Here is a 17438-nt window from a genome sequence, read left to right as displayed (position 1 = left end):
AATAATTCATGTTTCCATTAAAAAATACCACGAGTTTTAATTTCTATTTTTTTTCTTCTTCTTTCCTTTTCACTATTAGTCAATGATCCTTTACTAACATTTTCGTTGAAGATAAAATAATAAAGCTTTATTTCGTACTTTAGAGCTTCGTTTGTTGAAGTACTTGTTAGTTAGCATATGTTTTTAGTGCATTTCTTGATGATTCTACTTGATTCTTGTGACGAATAAAGAATTATGTATTGCATCTAATCAATCAAGGGGATTTTGGTTTCATCATTTAATTGATTTTGACATGTTTAGATTTTATTTAGTATAATAAATTTGGTCTTTAAAGTTCCCGTGAACTTAACTCAATTATAGAGATATCACATTATATGTGTTGTGCAGATCCTGAGTTTGAACTTCGAACACTTCACATATTCACCTTTAAGATAAAAATTTTAGTTACTAGGCTACTTGCTAAAAAAAATGGTCTTTAAATAACTTAAAGTTCAAATATATTAATTATGCAATGAATTTAAAAAGGTAAAATTTTAAATGTTACGAAAAGATTAGTTGTACTATTAACTCAACCACAATTTTTAAGTGAATTGCTCAATTCACTTAATTTTAACTAAAAGCAACTCATTCAACCAACATAATGTGACACAAGTGATAGATACTTTGATGACTTAATCATTTGGTCATGGGTTCAATCCGTAACTGGCGTGTATGAAGAAAATTTTGTTGGGAGAGATCAACCCCTTAAATAAATTTCAGTTACTTAGAAGGGATTAGTTTCTGCAGCTATCATTCAAAATCAATTTTTTCGCATGAAAATAATCATATAATTTTTTGGCTTAATTAGTTTATTGGTCCCTTAAAGACATTTTAGGTTTTATAATGGTCCTTTAAAGAAAAAAAGGCCTGGATTGGTCCCATATATTTTTGCCATATTGGTCATTTCCGTTAAATTTTAACTCCAAATATAACAAAAAATTTCAATGGTTAAAATTTTAAAAATTAATAAGGTTTTTGGTGGACCACTTACACTTAATGACATCCACAATTCAGTTTACTAAAACTAACGTTTTTGTAAAAAATTGACGGAAAGGACCAATTGAGAAACAAATGTGTCTTTAAGGGACCAATCATGACTTTTTTTTCTTTAAGGGACCATTGTGAAACCTAAAATATCTTTAAGGGACCAAAAGACTAATTAAGCCAAATTTTTTTTATAGTAGAGTCGAAAATCGAACCCAAAATTTCATATATACCATTTAAATTTCTCATGATTAGACCATAACTAATGAATTTAGTCATATAATATTAGTAGCAAGCAAGCAAGCAAAACTATGGTCGTGTCTTTGTCTTGCTCCCACTTCTTTCTTAATTCTAGGAGAGTGGTTTTAATTAAATGAGCAATATCTAGAAAGTTCTCAAAATTGGCATCTTACATGGAAGAAGAGAACAATAACGTAGGTGATCTCAAAAAAATAAAGTAGGTGTATTTTGGCAGTACATGTCAAGTGAATAAAGACACCCCGTGACACGGGCCAAACAAATCTTAAGAATGTGTTGATGTAAATGTGATTTTTTATAATGATAATAATAATTTGGCTTAATTAGTGAAATGGTTCCTTAAAGATATTTTTAGTTTTAGATTGGTCTCTTAAAGAAAAAATGTTCAAATAGGTCCCTTAAAGAAAAAAAGGTCCAAATAGGTCCCTTAAAGACATCTCGGTTAATCAGTTTGGTCCCTAAAAAGAGGTCTGAATAGGACCAAACTGATTAACGAATATGTCTTTAAGGGACCTATTCGGACATTTTTTTCTTTAAAGACCTATTCAGACCTTTTTTTCTTTAGGGACCAATATAAAACCAAAAATATCTTTAAGAGATCATTTTACTAATTAAGCCTAATAAATTTGAATGAAGTTTGGTGTGGATTGGTTTATTTATATTTGATCAATGATCATAGTATACAAGTATATATAATAAATAAATTTAAAGGAAAATTTGACATATCTTCTCAACCTAACACGAAAGCTACTTCTTGTTAAAAAAAGGAAATAGATAAAACAAAAACACCCACATGTTTGTAGGAAAAAAAACTTAGTTTTATTGGACAGTAACTAAATTATGCTTAATAAGAGATAAAATGAACTCTAATACTAAATATGAAATTTGTTTGCTTTTTCAAAAAAAGTTAATACTATCATAGTGAAATCAAACACATTATAATTAGTAGCCCATGGTTAAAAACAAACAAACAACAAACTTACAATACTTTTTTAACATTGAAACCACAGAAATTAACACACACATAGAATTTCAAGTTAAAACACCCACAATATTTCCCCCTTCTTGAAATGGTAACAAACATATTTTCAATTTTGTGTGCAAAACAAAAAATTATGATCAAAGTTTGCTTTCGTTTTAACACAGCCGCATTTTTAAATTTGGATTCAAACTCATAGATAATCTATAATTCTTAGAAATGGGTATTGGGTCTAACTTATCCTTACAAAACCGGCTTGTAAGGTGAGGATTGCCAGTATATAAACACTTAGTCAGGCCATCTCGCAACTGATGTGGGACTTCTTATCAATAATAAATTAAATTGAAATATAATAGAATAGAATAATCTTGAACAATTTTTTAACTCATGTTAGAATTGAGTTTAACGTAACCTTACAAATATCTTAAACAATTTTAGGCTTGTATCTAAAACAATTTTTGGCTTGTAATATGATGTAGAACTCTTAATACACTCTCTCATGCTCAATATTATTGGACTTCATGCGTGAATATAAATAGTAAGTGGTTTGATAGCAGGTGAATATATTATTATATATTTGTTGGACTTGATGCATATATATATAAATGTTGGATGATCCGAAAGTAGAAACCTGATAGCAGGTTCCTAAATGAATTTTGAAAGAGACTTTAATATCATCTTATAAGTAAAAGTTGACATAACTTAACTTTACAAAACTGACTTATAACATAAAAGTTATCTCAACTTAATCTCATTCAAATTATCTAACATTCGATATAAGACTATTTAACGACTCCCGTCAACAACCAAAACTAACCTTAAATAGAAGCCAAAGAAACAATCTTCCTCATTCTCATTTCTCATTTCTCACTTCTCATTCCCCTCACTACCCTTCATTTCCACTCCCAAAAAAAAAAAAATGAAAAAAGCCACAACCATTATTATTTCATCATTTACAATCCACATTCTTCTCCTTGTTTCCATTCCCTTAACATCATCACAATCAAATGAAAACACAACTATAGTAGATCAAATATGCAAAAAAACACCCTTTTATGATCTATGTAGTTCAATTCTAAATTCAAACCCACTTACACCAAAAACCGATCTAAAAACCATAGCAATAGTAATGGTAAAAAACATTCTCTCAAATGCAACTGACACATTAAATTACATTGAAGGGTTAATCAAGAAAACTTCAGATCGTGGAATGGAACAAGCATTAGCATTTTGTGCTGAATCATATATCCCAGTTGTGAAATACACTCTTCCTCAAGCTACTGATGCTATAAATCAAAATCGGTTTGCTTTTGCTAGTTATTGTGTTAATGATGCTGTTAAAGAAATTAATTCTTGTAATAAGAAATTTTCTGGGTTGACTTTGGTGTCACCTTTAGGGGATAGAAATGGTATTGTTCAAAAGCTTGTTGATGTTGCTTCTGCTATTATTAAACAACTATTGAAGGGTTGATTTGTAATTTTACACCCTTCAGTCATACTACCCTCTTTTCTATAGTTTAGTGGTTTGTGGCTGTTAAGTAGGACACTTGTATTTTTTTTTATTTTTTATTATGGTACGAAGTTTCAACTATCGTTAATGATAACTAATCTTTGTTGGGGAATTAGAACACACAAAGTTAGTTCTTTCTTCCCAACTGAATTTTCTCCGTACGTATGAATTAGGAATCGAATTTCTAATCACATATTTAAGAGGACCAAAATGCTTACTACTTATACCAATTCATTATTGGTCACTTGTACAATACTTTTTATTTTTATTATTACTTAATAAAAATTAATATTAGATGGTTAAGCAGGACACTTGTACTTTTAATTTTTATCACTACTTAATAATAAATAATTAATATTAGATGGTTAATGTTCTGTAGTTTAGTGGTTTGTGGCTGTTAAGTAGGACACTTGTCCTTTTTATTTTTATGATTACTTAATAAAAATTTATAGTTTTTCTAATTTCTTAATTTACTATATTTAAAAGTGTTAATTTTTTTTTAGTAAAAAAGTGTTATTTTTTGTTGCTTCTCAATAAGTTTCCTCCATCTCCAATAAATCTATTTAAAAGCGTTTGATACAAAATGTGAATATCTTTTTTAGTCGGGATTTCAGTTTAGCAAATTTCACTACAATCAAACTAAGTATTCTAAGTATCCATTAGCTTGCATTCTAAGTATCTAATGGTTTTCGTAATTTTTGTAAGGGTTGAGTGTCCCTTGCACTCTTTTTAATTCAATCCTTTTGCTTATCAAAAAAAAAAAACTAAGTTTGTGCTTTGAGCTATAAACTTTAAAATTATAGTGATTAGAGAGGAGTGATTATGGTGGATAAGGCATGTTTATGCACTATGCATAAATCCCAACCCATTTTGTGGTAGTCCAACATAATTGTTTCGTACACCTCAGCTAATTTCGTCATACACCTTTAACATAATTGCTTCGTACACCCCAGCTCATTTCGTCATACACTCCTCCAATCTCATCTCCAAACTAATTGCAACTAACGGTTATCATTTTTAATACTTTTTTGTCCAAAACCAAACCAATGCCAACAACAACACGAAATTATCATTAATCACCGTTACATAAATCATCATCATCTTCACCGAAATCATCATCATTTTTCACATTTGGTCTTTTGTTTTATTACAAAACCATTAGACAGTTATTTTGGTTTCACATAGAAGACTATCAAAACCATTAAACCATACTTATGATTTCCGTAATAATCTTTATTTAAAACTGGACTGGGCAATGGGCTTAAGGACATAACCAGCGAGCCCAATGAATATCAGAAGGAGAATAGGTCCAAATCAAGTAAATCCTAAATATCCATTAGGCGACACGAAGCCCCGGGCGTGATTAATAATAGCGGGGCAACGCCCAGAAGTTGAATCCCGTGTTGATTATAAATATCTTTTTCTTCCCTGTGTTAGCAACTGACTTGGGAAGGAAGAAACCAACTTCCCGCAAACCGCCATAGCTTGGAGACCAAGGTTTTCATCCCTATTTTCACGCTATACCACCGAAGAAGATGCTAAGGACCGGATTTTTAGGAACCCTTACTTGGAGAAGAAGACTAGAGGCTCTATAAATAGCTCCTTACTTTCATTTTTAAAGGGATCCTTTTTCTGACTTATAAAACTCTCAGGGTTGTTGGGATTGAACCAAGTGTAACCACATCCTTTAATCAATAATACAAACCCCTTTGAGTTTTTACCAGAACATTTTGGCGCCCACCGTGGGGCTGCGGTAAAAACATTTGATCCCAGCCTACCACATGGAACTAGACAAATATCATATATTATTTTAGAACACCTTCAATTTTCCAACGGAGAAGTATTGATTCGGTGCCGCCAGTACTGATGCATCTTCACTCTTTCAGTGAATTTTTCCAAACAGAGTTTGAATTTATTAAACACAATCACTCTGGCTGCAGAATCGAAAATACGGAGTAAAACTGCGTTCGCCGTCATCAATTCCTTTGGTTCATGCAATCTCTGTGGCGAGCAAACAATCATCTCCAACCCGGCGGAACGGTGACAACTACTCGTGTTCCTCTGTTCGCCGCCTTCCCCAAATTCGGAGTTTTGAAGATTCCATTCATCACCTAAGCCTCCAGGAAGAGCTGCGACACCGTTGTTGACAATCACGATTGAAAGCACAAGTTACGGCGAGAACGACGAAAGTAGCAGCACAAACAACCACAAATTTCGTCTCCAATGAGCGGAATAGAGGAAGGTAAAAACTCAACCTACCTGTATGATGTCGCCGTCGGTGCTGGTGTAAAATATTTGGAGTACAACACTTTCCCAAGAGAAGGCAAAAACACAAGCAATTGGTCATTGATGCCACTCGGCGAGATAGAAGTCGCCAACTAATATTTCAGGTTCAAGCATATTCCACGATAACCACCGCAATGGAATTCAGTCTCGCCGCGCCAAAACATGTACTTATAGTCACTAACCATTATCGGATCATTTGCTAGCTTGAATGATCGCATTCCAGGTGCTGTCAATCCTTTATTTTTGTTTTCTTAGAACTATACTATTCTGACATATGTTTGCATTTGTTTGACCTCAATTTATGATTTTGATCAAGGGAGTAATGATAATCTGAAACGCAAATCATCAAACTGTTGATGAACATCTAATGATCCATTTACTTTAGATAGATATTTATTTATTATTTGAATAAGAGGTGTACAATGAATGTCACAATGTCCAAAAGTTTGCACGGAAATTGAGATTATATGTTATAATCTATCAGTGAGGACGAGTAGTTGAATTGAGACAAGGGAATAAATTTGAACATTTTTAGGCACTATTTGGTAGAAGTTGATAAAAATTTGATTTTGAGTGATATCTAATTTGATTCCCTGTGCAGTCTTTCAATTGAACTCACAATGGTTGGGTTACATAGTGTATATGCTTAGAGGTAGAAATTATGCTTTTCAAAATGCACTTGCAGGACCTTTGAGTGGTAAACCGAGAGCTAGAACAATGAATACTTAAATGGGGCTGATTGTGATGAAGTAGTATCAGCCAGCTATGTCTAGAGAGCATAACAAAGCTCTATCCGTAGAATTCAAGAAATTAAAAAGATGACACCTGTTCTTACCTTTTAGATTTTTTGACATAAGATTTGTGCATAGCACCTTTGACTTATATTTTTGTTTGAAGAAATCATCCCTTTCTTAAAGATGTTTTACTTTGGTTTGCATTGCTTATCTATCATAGATCGATGATTCTGTTTTGAACCTTTAGCATTTTTAAGCAATAAAAATAATTGAATACACATAAAGTAAAAATCATAGAGAATGCCTGCATAAGATTCATGTGGTAAATTTGGGTTATTCTTTTTGTTTGTGTTTAACATAGCAAAAACGGTTAAAGTAAGTGTTAGCACATGTACTTTAAAGTTACTCTTCCTGTGCTGTAGAAATTTTTGTTCACTGATTCCTTCAGGACAATGTGATAAGTTTAAGAATATATTCAAATGATTTACTCTACTGCATTTTATTTTATGAGAAATCACAAATATCTCCTCTCTTCTAGTTGTGCTACCAAGTCCTACCTATGATTCATTCTTATCCCTATTTTCTAATGTCTGCAATTGGTTTTGTTAACAAGTATGAGTATTGCATTGACATATTGGTTTAGTTGTCTGTGAATTGTCTACCAGGACTGCAGATGGATATGATAAAGAGGGATCAAATATACAACCAGGTTAAAGCAGCAAAGAAAAAATTATTAAAGGTCAACTTAGAGGAGAGCGCTGAACCAGCAAACAAAAAACAAAAAAAAAAAATGGTTATCTCAAACTTGAGCTCTGAATCTTTATTAAAGATCAACTCAGATGTGAGCGCTGAACCAAGTGTAGGGTTGAGAGGCCTTGGCGCCACCCGTAGGTGGCGTCAGAAACAGAAATTAAATCAGGGTTGAGAGGCCTTGGCGTCACCCGTAGGGGACGTCAGAAACAGAAATTGAATCAGGGTTGAGAGGCTCTGGCGTCACCCGTAGGGGACGTCAAAAACAGAAAATAAAACAAGGTTGAAAGGCCCTGGCGTCACCCGTAGGGGACGTCAAGAACAGAAATTAAATCAAGGTTGAAAGGCCCTGGCGTCACCCGTAGGGGACGTCAAGAACAGAAATTAAATCAAGGTTGAAAGGCCCTGGCGTCACCCGTAGGGGACGTCAAGAACAGAAATTAAATCAAGGTTGAAAGGCCCTGGCGTCACCCGTAGGGGACGTCAAGAACAGAAATTAAATCAAGGTTGAAAGGCCCTGGCGTCACCCGTAGGGGACGTCAAGAACAGAAATTAAATCAAGGTTGAAAGGCCCTGGCGTCACCCGTAGGGGACGTTAAGAACAGAAATTAAATCAAGGTTGAAAGGCCCTGGCGTCACCCGTAGGGGACGTCAAGAACAGAAACTAAATCAAGGTTGAAAGGCCCTGGCGTCACCCGTAGGGGACGTCAAGAACAGAAATTAAATCAAGGTTGAAAGGCCCTGGCGTCACCCGTAGGGGACGTCAAGAACAGAAATTAAATCAAGGTTGAAAGGCCCTGGCGTCACCCGTAGGGGGCGCCAAAAACAGAAAATGAACAGCGAAGAAAAGCAAAATTATCAACATCACCAAGAAGAAAAGCTTGCACGCACTCAAAACAAGGCGACATATCGCCATACCAGCTACAATCGCCAAAAAGGCAATAGGTATAAATTTATTTTCAAACAACTCACAATTATGTTAAATTGTCAAAGACATCACAGGTGTAGGGGTAAAAGTTTCAAAAGCAAGAATGATAAGAGGCGTCATATCAAAACAATCCGCGAAATTATGAAGAAAAGACTTAAGGGCGAATGAAGAAATTAATAAAGGACCCAACAAAGGGGAAATTGTTTAAAGCCACAAAAGGGCATACAAGATAGTTACAAAAAAGCCACAGAAGGACAAAAACAAGATCATTACAAAAGAGATCATTCACTGAGGAGGAACGTAGGGAACAAGCTTGCCGTCAACAATTTGATTCATTGCGTCAGCTTCGCCAAGGCGCTTAGCATCGAGATCTGGAAAAAGAAGCTTGACCTGTTCTATAGCAAAGGAAAAGCCCTCGTCATATTGGTTGGCGGCATAGAGCTGAAGCTCTGTGACATCACTCTCCAATCTAGCTTTCTCATCAGCTAAGCTCCCAACAGACAGTACCGCTTCATCCTTCTCCTTGGATAGCTTAGAGAGTTTCTCATCCTGGGCAGCAGCATTCTCCTTGAGCTTGGCCTCTGAAGCGGCATAGCTTTCTTTAACTTTAGACAGCTTTTCCTCATACTCTTTCTTCAGTCTCTCTGTCTCGCCCTCCCGTTCTTCCTTCAGCTTCTTGATGTCGTCTTCCAGCTTTGCCTTAGTTTCAGAATACCTCTTCTCAATGTCAGCGAGATTATCATCAACCATCTTCACTTTTTGCCTCGCCTCTAGAACTTCTTGCTCCTGGCGGTTTGTCAGTAGATAATTAAGAAGAGTACCCTTGACTTCATACTCTAAGGCTTTCTTCCTCAGGTCTTCCGTCGAAGTGTTGGTGAAGCGAGTCATGTCACCCACCATGGTTACTCCTCTCTCAATAAACTCCAGAGGATCGAAGGAGCTCCAGGAAAGGGGCGCAGCGGTTTCAGCGTCTTGAGCAGGAGGCTGAGAAGAACTGGAAGCCGCGCCTTTGCCCTTGTCAGCACCCCCAGCCTTCTGAGTAGTCTTCTCAACCTTTTGCTTTTTGGGAGGAGGAGGAGCAACACCCTCGTTTCCCTCTGCTCCAGAAGCCGTTTTTCCCGGGATCTCGACACGGATACGCCCCTCATGCTTCTTCTTGCTCCGCCCTTCCTTTATAGCAGCTTCCTCCACTTGCAGCTTTTTCAGTGGGTCAATCACGGCGACAGCAGGATTGGCTTTTTGCTGGCGAGCCTTAGCCAAGAATGCCAGTCTCTCCTCATTAGAGATAGTCCTCATTCTCTCTACAAAAATAAAAGAGACACAAAAAAAAACACAATTTAATAATAAGGCGAGATCAACATTAAACAGAAGTAGAAAAATACCAAATGCATTACTTACGTAAATACTCTGTCAGGGCTTCACTATTACCCTCACACCTAAGAATGTCGGCGGTATCCATAAGAGCATAGGAGTCAAGGAAGTTGACGGTATCTTGCTCAAAATCGCTTAAGGCCTCAAAGATAGCACCCTTGATAAGCCTAGGGTTATCGGTCCAGTAGAAAGGGAATAGAGGATCATCAACCTCATCATACATCAAGTCAGAAAATTTCTCATCACTACGAACCCGAAAGAAAGAATTCTTAAAGTTCTTGAAGTTGGAAGCGTATAGACTCAGAAGACGACGGTTAGGTTGACTGCTAAGGGAGACCAAAGTTTGAGTTTTTAAGTTCTTTATGTGGTAGAAAGAGAAAAAAACGCCAATTGAGGGCTCCAGTTCGAAGCCTAAACACATTACCTCGTAGGCTTTGATAAAGGCCCAACTATTAGGATGGAGTTGGGTAGGGGCGACGTTAAGAACCTTCAATATCTCCGCCTCAAAGGGAGTAAAAGGCAACCAAATGTTAAGGGGTTGGATCACGCCAGTATAAAGGTAGAAATAATGCGGCGGGTTGTCATTCTTAGAAAATACAAACTCGTCCTCTCTGACGGGTTCGGTTATAATAGAGTCTTCATGAGAGGGGTCAGAAAGCTTGACGGCTTTCCTAAAGCTCCTCACCATTTCCGTACTGGTATACTTTGAAGAAACTTCCATGGTGACGGGAGTATAACCAGCAACAACCAGATCTCGACAAGGATTCTTCCGCTTTCCTGTGAAAGAGGAAGGGGAGATTATGACGCAATCACTGTCATTACCACTATCAGCACTACTACTATCACTATCACTATCACTACTACTACTCCCAACATCAAAACCCCATAATTCCGAGTAAAACCCTCGGCTATTAAGAACACCGTTAGCCCTAGTATAGTGGGCGCGAACTTGTTGCGCCCATTCGAGATAACTAGGAGAAGAAATAGGAACCCTCCCCTCATTATCATCTAACTCCCTCAAAATAACCATCTTTTTAAACCTAAATCAGAAAATTAGGGTTCCTACTCAAGACAGACCAAATCGGCGAAAAGGAATAAGGTATAAAAGAAGAATACCTTAGGAAATTGACAAAGCTTGGAGCAATAAACTGGAAGCGTCCTAACACGAAGCGTTGAACAAAGGCTTGCTGGAGGATCGAAGAAGGATATGTGAAAAAGAATACGGATTTGCGAGAAGAAGTAAGTAAAGGGAAAGAGAAACGGAGATACTATTTAAAGAGGAAAACCTTTTCGGCTGGTTGAAGTCCAGAAGTTGAAGCAAGAGGTAACACACGCGTCGTCGGATTAAATACGTGTAAAAAGCGTGTATCCCGAGAGTAAACCTCGGAAGATTTATCGTCAAATAGTTATTATCCTAAAAGGCGAAATCGAAGTCGCCAAATTACTACCTCGAAGCACAACGCGCCTCAAGAATAACCACGCCAAGGATACAAACCTCGCCCTGTTTAAGGCGTAACAAGGGAAAACGCCCAAAAGGAAAAGATTCAAGATTAAGGAGAAGGTGAAACATAGGAACAATAAATTCAGTCGGAGACCAAAAATCTTTATTTATTTTGAAAAATAAAGGTACAATGATAGAAAGCAAAATTACAAAGAAAGACCTAGTCCTAAATCTCGTCAATCAGACTCCGAATCCTTCTGCGCAGGCTCAGGAAAAAGTCATCTTGGATTCCACGGTGACCCGGGACCCCTCTTCTTCACTGGACGAAGAAGCACGAAGCTCAGGAGGAATATAGGTCTCCAGAAACGAAACGTAATCCTCATCACCACTACCAGAATCGGAGGTATCCGAGGAAAGAACGATAACCTCCACCTTTTTGACATCTTTAGACCTTCGGGAGCGAGTGGAGTTAGAGGTAGATACCTCTACCCTTTTCTTCCTTCGCGGAGGTTGAGACTTCTCAGCAGCAGGCATTTTGGCATTGTTCTTTTCCATCGTGATGATTCAAAACAAGTTGATATAAATTTGAGTTTATCAGGTGATATTTATAGTCAATTTTTAACCTTAACATCGTTATTAACGATAGTAATAAATGCTTGGACGGTCGTAACCACCAACTTTTGACTGTCTCGAGAAATGTCACTTTTACGTTTCCAAGGAGTCAAAAATTTGACCCTTTTTAGTTATTGAAGATTGCAAAGGGAGGCGGTACTAAAAGGAACAAAAGAACAATACATAAGGAAAGGAAATTGCTTAATATTCAAATTTTTTGCAAAGGAAATACAACGGAAGCAAGAAACAGAATGAAAATAACGAAGGTTCAAAGATACGGAAACAAATTACAAACATAAGAAAAAAGACATAAAAGAGCAAGCAAGTAAAGACTTCATGGCATGGTAGAACTCCCCAATTCACCAGCATCGGCGACGGCGATACGGTGCATTTCCTCCAGTGCCCGTTTCACCCTCTTCGCCTTCACCATGTTTTCTTCAATAGGCTTCAGATCCTTTCTCAGCTCGTTCTGCTTGTCCAAAAGGTCCACCAAAGAATGGCGCCTGGAAATCAACTTAGCAACATCATCCCTAATCTCGCCTTGAAGAGCCCTCTTCCTCTTCACAAGCGGCTTCATCTCCTTGTTCAGCAGCGCCAGACGATCGTCCACTCTCCGCTCCTCGTTAAAGCATATTCCTAAGATTTCCTCTTGCACACCCATGGTCTCTTTCGTGATCTCTATCTGGCTATCAACAGCTTCAGTAACTTCGAAATGGCATTCCTTAACATTCTCCACAGCAATCACAAAGGAGGCATTAGCTTTTAACTCCTTTTCCAGGCGCAAGACACTATCGAGAAAGCGCTTCTCTTCTTTGGTCAATCTCCAGCAGTAGTCGTTAAGCTCCTTGACGAATTCCGAAAATTCACCAAAATCCTCCATCAGGTCTTCAGTATTTATGGTCAGCATACGACGGAGCCGCTTGATAACCGGAGAGGCGGGAGACTGACCGCATTCAAAAGGAGGACTTTTAGGAGACATAACTTTGAAAAGAAGTCTAAAATTTCAGCAGACAACAAGGGATGAATTGATCGGGGCGCTGGATGCTTCATTTATAGATAAAGAAATCTCATCGTGGCAGTAGTTAGTGGGGAGACGGTTGATGAAAATTACACACGAACAGAGGAACGTGCGCCAGGAAGTGGGAGAGGACGTAATTTCGCGCCATAGTATTGAGAGGGAAAATTCGAATCACATTTAAGTACTTCACTCCTTTGGACTTCGTACTTGGGGGGCTGTGGACTGGGCAATGGGCTTAAGGACATAACCAGCGAGCCCAATGAATATCAGAAGGAGAATAGGCCCAAATCAAGTAAATCCTAAATATCCATTAGGCGACACGAAGCCCCGGGCGTGATTAATAATAGCGGGGCAACGCCCAGAAGTTGAATCCCGTGTTGATTATAAATATCTTTTTCTTCCCTGTGTTAGCAACTGACTTGGGAAGGAAGAAACCAACTTCCCGCAAACCGCCATAGCTTGGAGACCAAGGTTTTCATCCCTATTTTCACGCTATACCACCGAAGAAGATGCTAAGGACCGAATTTTTAAGAACCCTTACTTGGAGAAGAAGACTAGAGGCTCTATAAATAGCTCCTTACTTTCATTTGTAAAGGGATCCTTTTTCTGACTTATAAAACTCTCAGGGTTGTTGGGATTGAACCAAGTGTAACCACATCCTTTAATCAATAATACAAACCCCTTTGAGTTTTTACCAGAACAAAAACCATTTAACAATAATAATGATTTCAGTGTATAGCATCTTCAAAACATTTAACCAATATTAAGGATTTCAAAAATCTATTTTACCCTCATAGTCAATATTAATGGTTTAACAATACTAATGATTATATAAAACCATTTAACAATATTAATGGTTTAAGTGTATAACATCTTGAAACCATTTAACATACCAAATATGATGAGATTCTGAAAATACCAAATAGGATTAATATTAGTTTGTCTAGCTTAGTGTTCAATCATTCAAGGGATGAACGGATGTAAACCCGCCGGTCCCTTTTTAATCCAATTTTATTTAGGAAAATGTTAACATGAACATTTTATTTATTAGTTTTATTTGCGGAAGACAAACAACCGGTAGGCAAAACGCACGGCCAGCGTTCGGTCATTCGAGGGATGAGCAGATGTAAACCTGTCGGTCCCCTTTTAAATCCAAATTATTTAATTACAGTTTGTTTTTTAGGTTTTTATCATTTTTTTGTTTAAATTAAATAAATTATATAATAAATAAAAAAATAATAATAACATCACAGAGGTGCAGAAAGTAAGCAGGAGAAGTGCATATAGCAGGAAAGAATACAGGCCCGACCCACAAGAAGGTCCAGGGCGCAGCAACAAACAAAAAAACAGGGGATGATATGGGCCGTCTGATTGATCAGACAGTCTTGATGAGATCAGGATGATGCAGACTCTTGGCCGTCTGATGAAAATCAACGGCCTGTAAAAAGAGTTTTGCAGTACACGCACGCACACTGGATCCGCGTCTAATTTAAATGTTTTTTTTTTTTTTACCTTATGCATGGTGCATAAGGAAAAGACTTATGCATAATAATTTTTGCCTGGTTAGAGTATTGAACTATTTATGTCTCCATATTTATAGCATTGATGGTTAAGTCATCATTGATTAATTTGTAATAATTAGAACCTAACTAGACTCTTACCCGTGCGATGCACGGGTTTTATGCGCTATTTTATACTATAAAATAATTTGCAAAAACATTTATTAAATTTTATCTTATCTATTTATTTTATTAACATCAGTAAGTAGCTTTGACAATCGACCAACTTTTTATATACATAAAAATTGGACAAAAGATTATTAGAAAAACATTAACTATTTTGAATAAAATACACAAAATAATAAAATGAACAAAAAAAATTAAAATAATAATAACCCAAAATAATAATAATAATAATAATAATAATAATAATAATAATTATTATTATTATTATTATTATTATTATTATTATAATTAGTATCACACATTAAATGGAGCTTACTAACACTGTTTTGCAGGAACAATAACTTGCACAGGAGGTCATTCCAAATTTGATAACTGATGACATTAATGCTGTTCTCACATTGCTTCCCTCTCATCAAGAAGTTAAAGCTGCAGTCTTTGCTCTTAATAAAGATAGTGCTCCTGGACCTGATGGTTTTGGAGCTTTTTTCTTCCAACATTTTTGGGATATTGTCAAGACTGATGTTACAAATGCAGTTCTAGATTTCTTCATCACTAGTTGGATTTTGCCAGGTTTCAACTCAAACATCATTGCACTTTTGCCCAAAACTCCAGAGGCAACTTCTATTGACCAATATAGGCCAATTGCAATGGCTACTTTCAAATTCAAGATCATATCAAAGATAATTGCTGATAGACTTGCTTCAATCATGCCTTCTATTATTTCAGAAGAACAAAGGGGTTTCATACATGACAGAAACATCAAAGATTGTTTGTGCATTGCTTCTGAAGCTGCTAATCTCTTGCACAACAAGTCTTATGGTGGAAATTTGGCTTTAAAAATTGATATTTCTAAAGCATTTGACACTTTAGAATGGTCTTTCATTCTGAAAGTGTTAAAGTGTTTTGGATTTAATAATGTCTTCTGCAACTGGATTCATGTGATTCTGCAATCTGCTTTCTTATCGGTTTCAGTTAATGGAAGATCTCATGGTTACTTCAATTGTACTAGAGGAGTCAGGCAGGGGGACCCTCTCTCTCCACTTCTCTTTTGTTTGGCAGAGGATGTGTTAAGTAGAAGTATCTCCAAGCTGGTAACGGATGGAAAGCTTGATCTTATCAAGGCAACTAGGAATGTCAATGTTCCATCTCATACTTTCTATGCAGATGATTTGATGATTTTTTGCAAAGGTAAAATATCTGGTCTTACTTTTCTTAAAGATTTATTTGACAGATATGCTTCAGAATCTGGTCAGATAATCAACACATGTAAGTCCACTATTATTTCTGGGTCTATCACTCAAGGCAGGTTAGCTATTATTGTTCAGCTGCTTAACTTCAAAATTGGTACTCTTCCTTTTTATTATCTTGGAGTTCCAATTTTCAAAGGGAAGCCAAAAGTTTGTCATTTACAACCAATTGCAGACAAGATTAAAATGAAGCTATCAGCTTGGAAGGCCTCTCTTCTATCTATGGCTGGAAGGGTGCAATTGGTTAGGTCAGTGATACAAAGTATGATGATGTATAGTATATCCCTATATTCTTGGCCTGTTTCTTTGATCAAAGAAGTGGAGAGATGTATCCGGAATTTTTTGTGGAGTGGAGATATTGAAATGAAAAAACTTGTAACTGTTTCATGGAAGAAAGTTTGCAGGCCTCTTTCTCAAGGGGGTTTGAATTTAAGATCTCTCTCAAGCTTGAATAAAGCAACAAATTTGAATCTCTGTTGGAACCTTATCAATTCTCAAAATTCATGGGCAAATCTACTAAAAGATAGAGTCATCAGGAAAAGGAATATTATCCATCATCATATCTCTTCTTCCATCTGGAGTAGTATAAAAGAAGAGTTTTCAGTAATCACAGATAATACAATTTGGCTTCTTGGCAATGGTGAAGAAATCAATTTTTGGAATGATAACTGGTGTGGTACAATTCTTGCTGAGCAATTTAATGTTCCAGTTCACATCAGACAGTCTCTTACCTCCACTGTCAGTGATTACATCCTCAATGACCAATGGATTTTCCCTCCTCAGATGCATCAACATTTCAGCAATCTTGTCTGCATTGTTCAGCAAGAGACTATTCCTTCGGAGACTTCTCAAGATAAGCTTATATGGAAACATTCAGATACAGGTGACTTACATCTAAAGGAAGCTTATAATTTTAAGCTGCAGCAGCTTCAAGACCTTGATTGGGCCAAAGCTATTTGGAACTCAGATATTCCACCATCTAAATCCCTTTTAGTTTGGAGGCTCATGCACAACAAAATTCCAACAGATGAGAATTTAAAGGTAAGAGGTTGTTTTATCCCCTCTATGTGCAATTTGTGCTGTTGTCATGAAGAATCCACTTTCCATATCTTTTTTGAATGTGATTATGCAATCAAAATTTGGTCATGGTTTGGTAGTTGTCTTAATTTAGTGCCGCATTTCACTTCTATGGACGACATGTGGAAAATTTGTGATTTGAATTGGTCTCCTCAATGTAAGATTGCAGTCACTGCTGCACTGATCAATTTACTCAATATTTTATGGTTTGTTAGAAACCAGGCCAGGTTTAACAACAAATTTATTAGTTGGCGTTCTGCTATCTCAATGCTAATTGCTAGTACTTCTTTGTCTGGCAACAATACTAGCAAAGTATCTTCCAATTCCGTTAGAGACTTTACTATACTTAGGCATTTTAAAGTCACAATTCATCATCCTAGAATACCCGTGATCAAAGAAATTTTATGGAACCCCCCTCTGCCTACCTGGATCAAATGCAATATTGATGGAGCTTCCAAAGGTAATCCTGGTCTTTCCTCTTGTGGTGGTTTATTCAGAAACAATGCAGCTGATTTTATT

At 36.6% G+C, this 17438-nt stretch overlaps 1 protein-coding gene across 1 annotated transcript; it reads left to right on the top strand.

The window, feature by feature from the left end:
* Positions 1–3101: 3101 nt before the first annotated feature.
* On the top strand, positions 3102–3775 carry LOC123885127 (cell wall / vacuolar inhibitor of fructosidase 1-like). The gene has a single exon (XM_045934382.1). The coding sequence runs from the start codon at positions 3180–3182 to the stop codon at positions 3729–3731; it is 552 nt and encodes a 183-aa protein (XP_045790338.1). The 5' UTR covers positions 3102–3179; the 3' UTR covers positions 3732–3775.
* The last annotated feature ends 13663 nt before the right edge of the window (positions 3776–17438 follow it).

This window comes from Trifolium pratense, linkage group LG5 (genome assembly GCF_020283565.1).
Source record: "Trifolium pratense cultivar HEN17-A07 linkage group LG5, ARS_RC_1.1, whole genome shotgun sequence".
Taxonomy (NCBI): Eukaryota; Viridiplantae; Streptophyta; class Magnoliopsida; order Fabales; family Fabaceae; genus Trifolium; species Trifolium pratense.
Note: the sequence above shows the minus strand (reverse complement) of the source record. Positions and strands in the feature narration are given on the sequence as shown.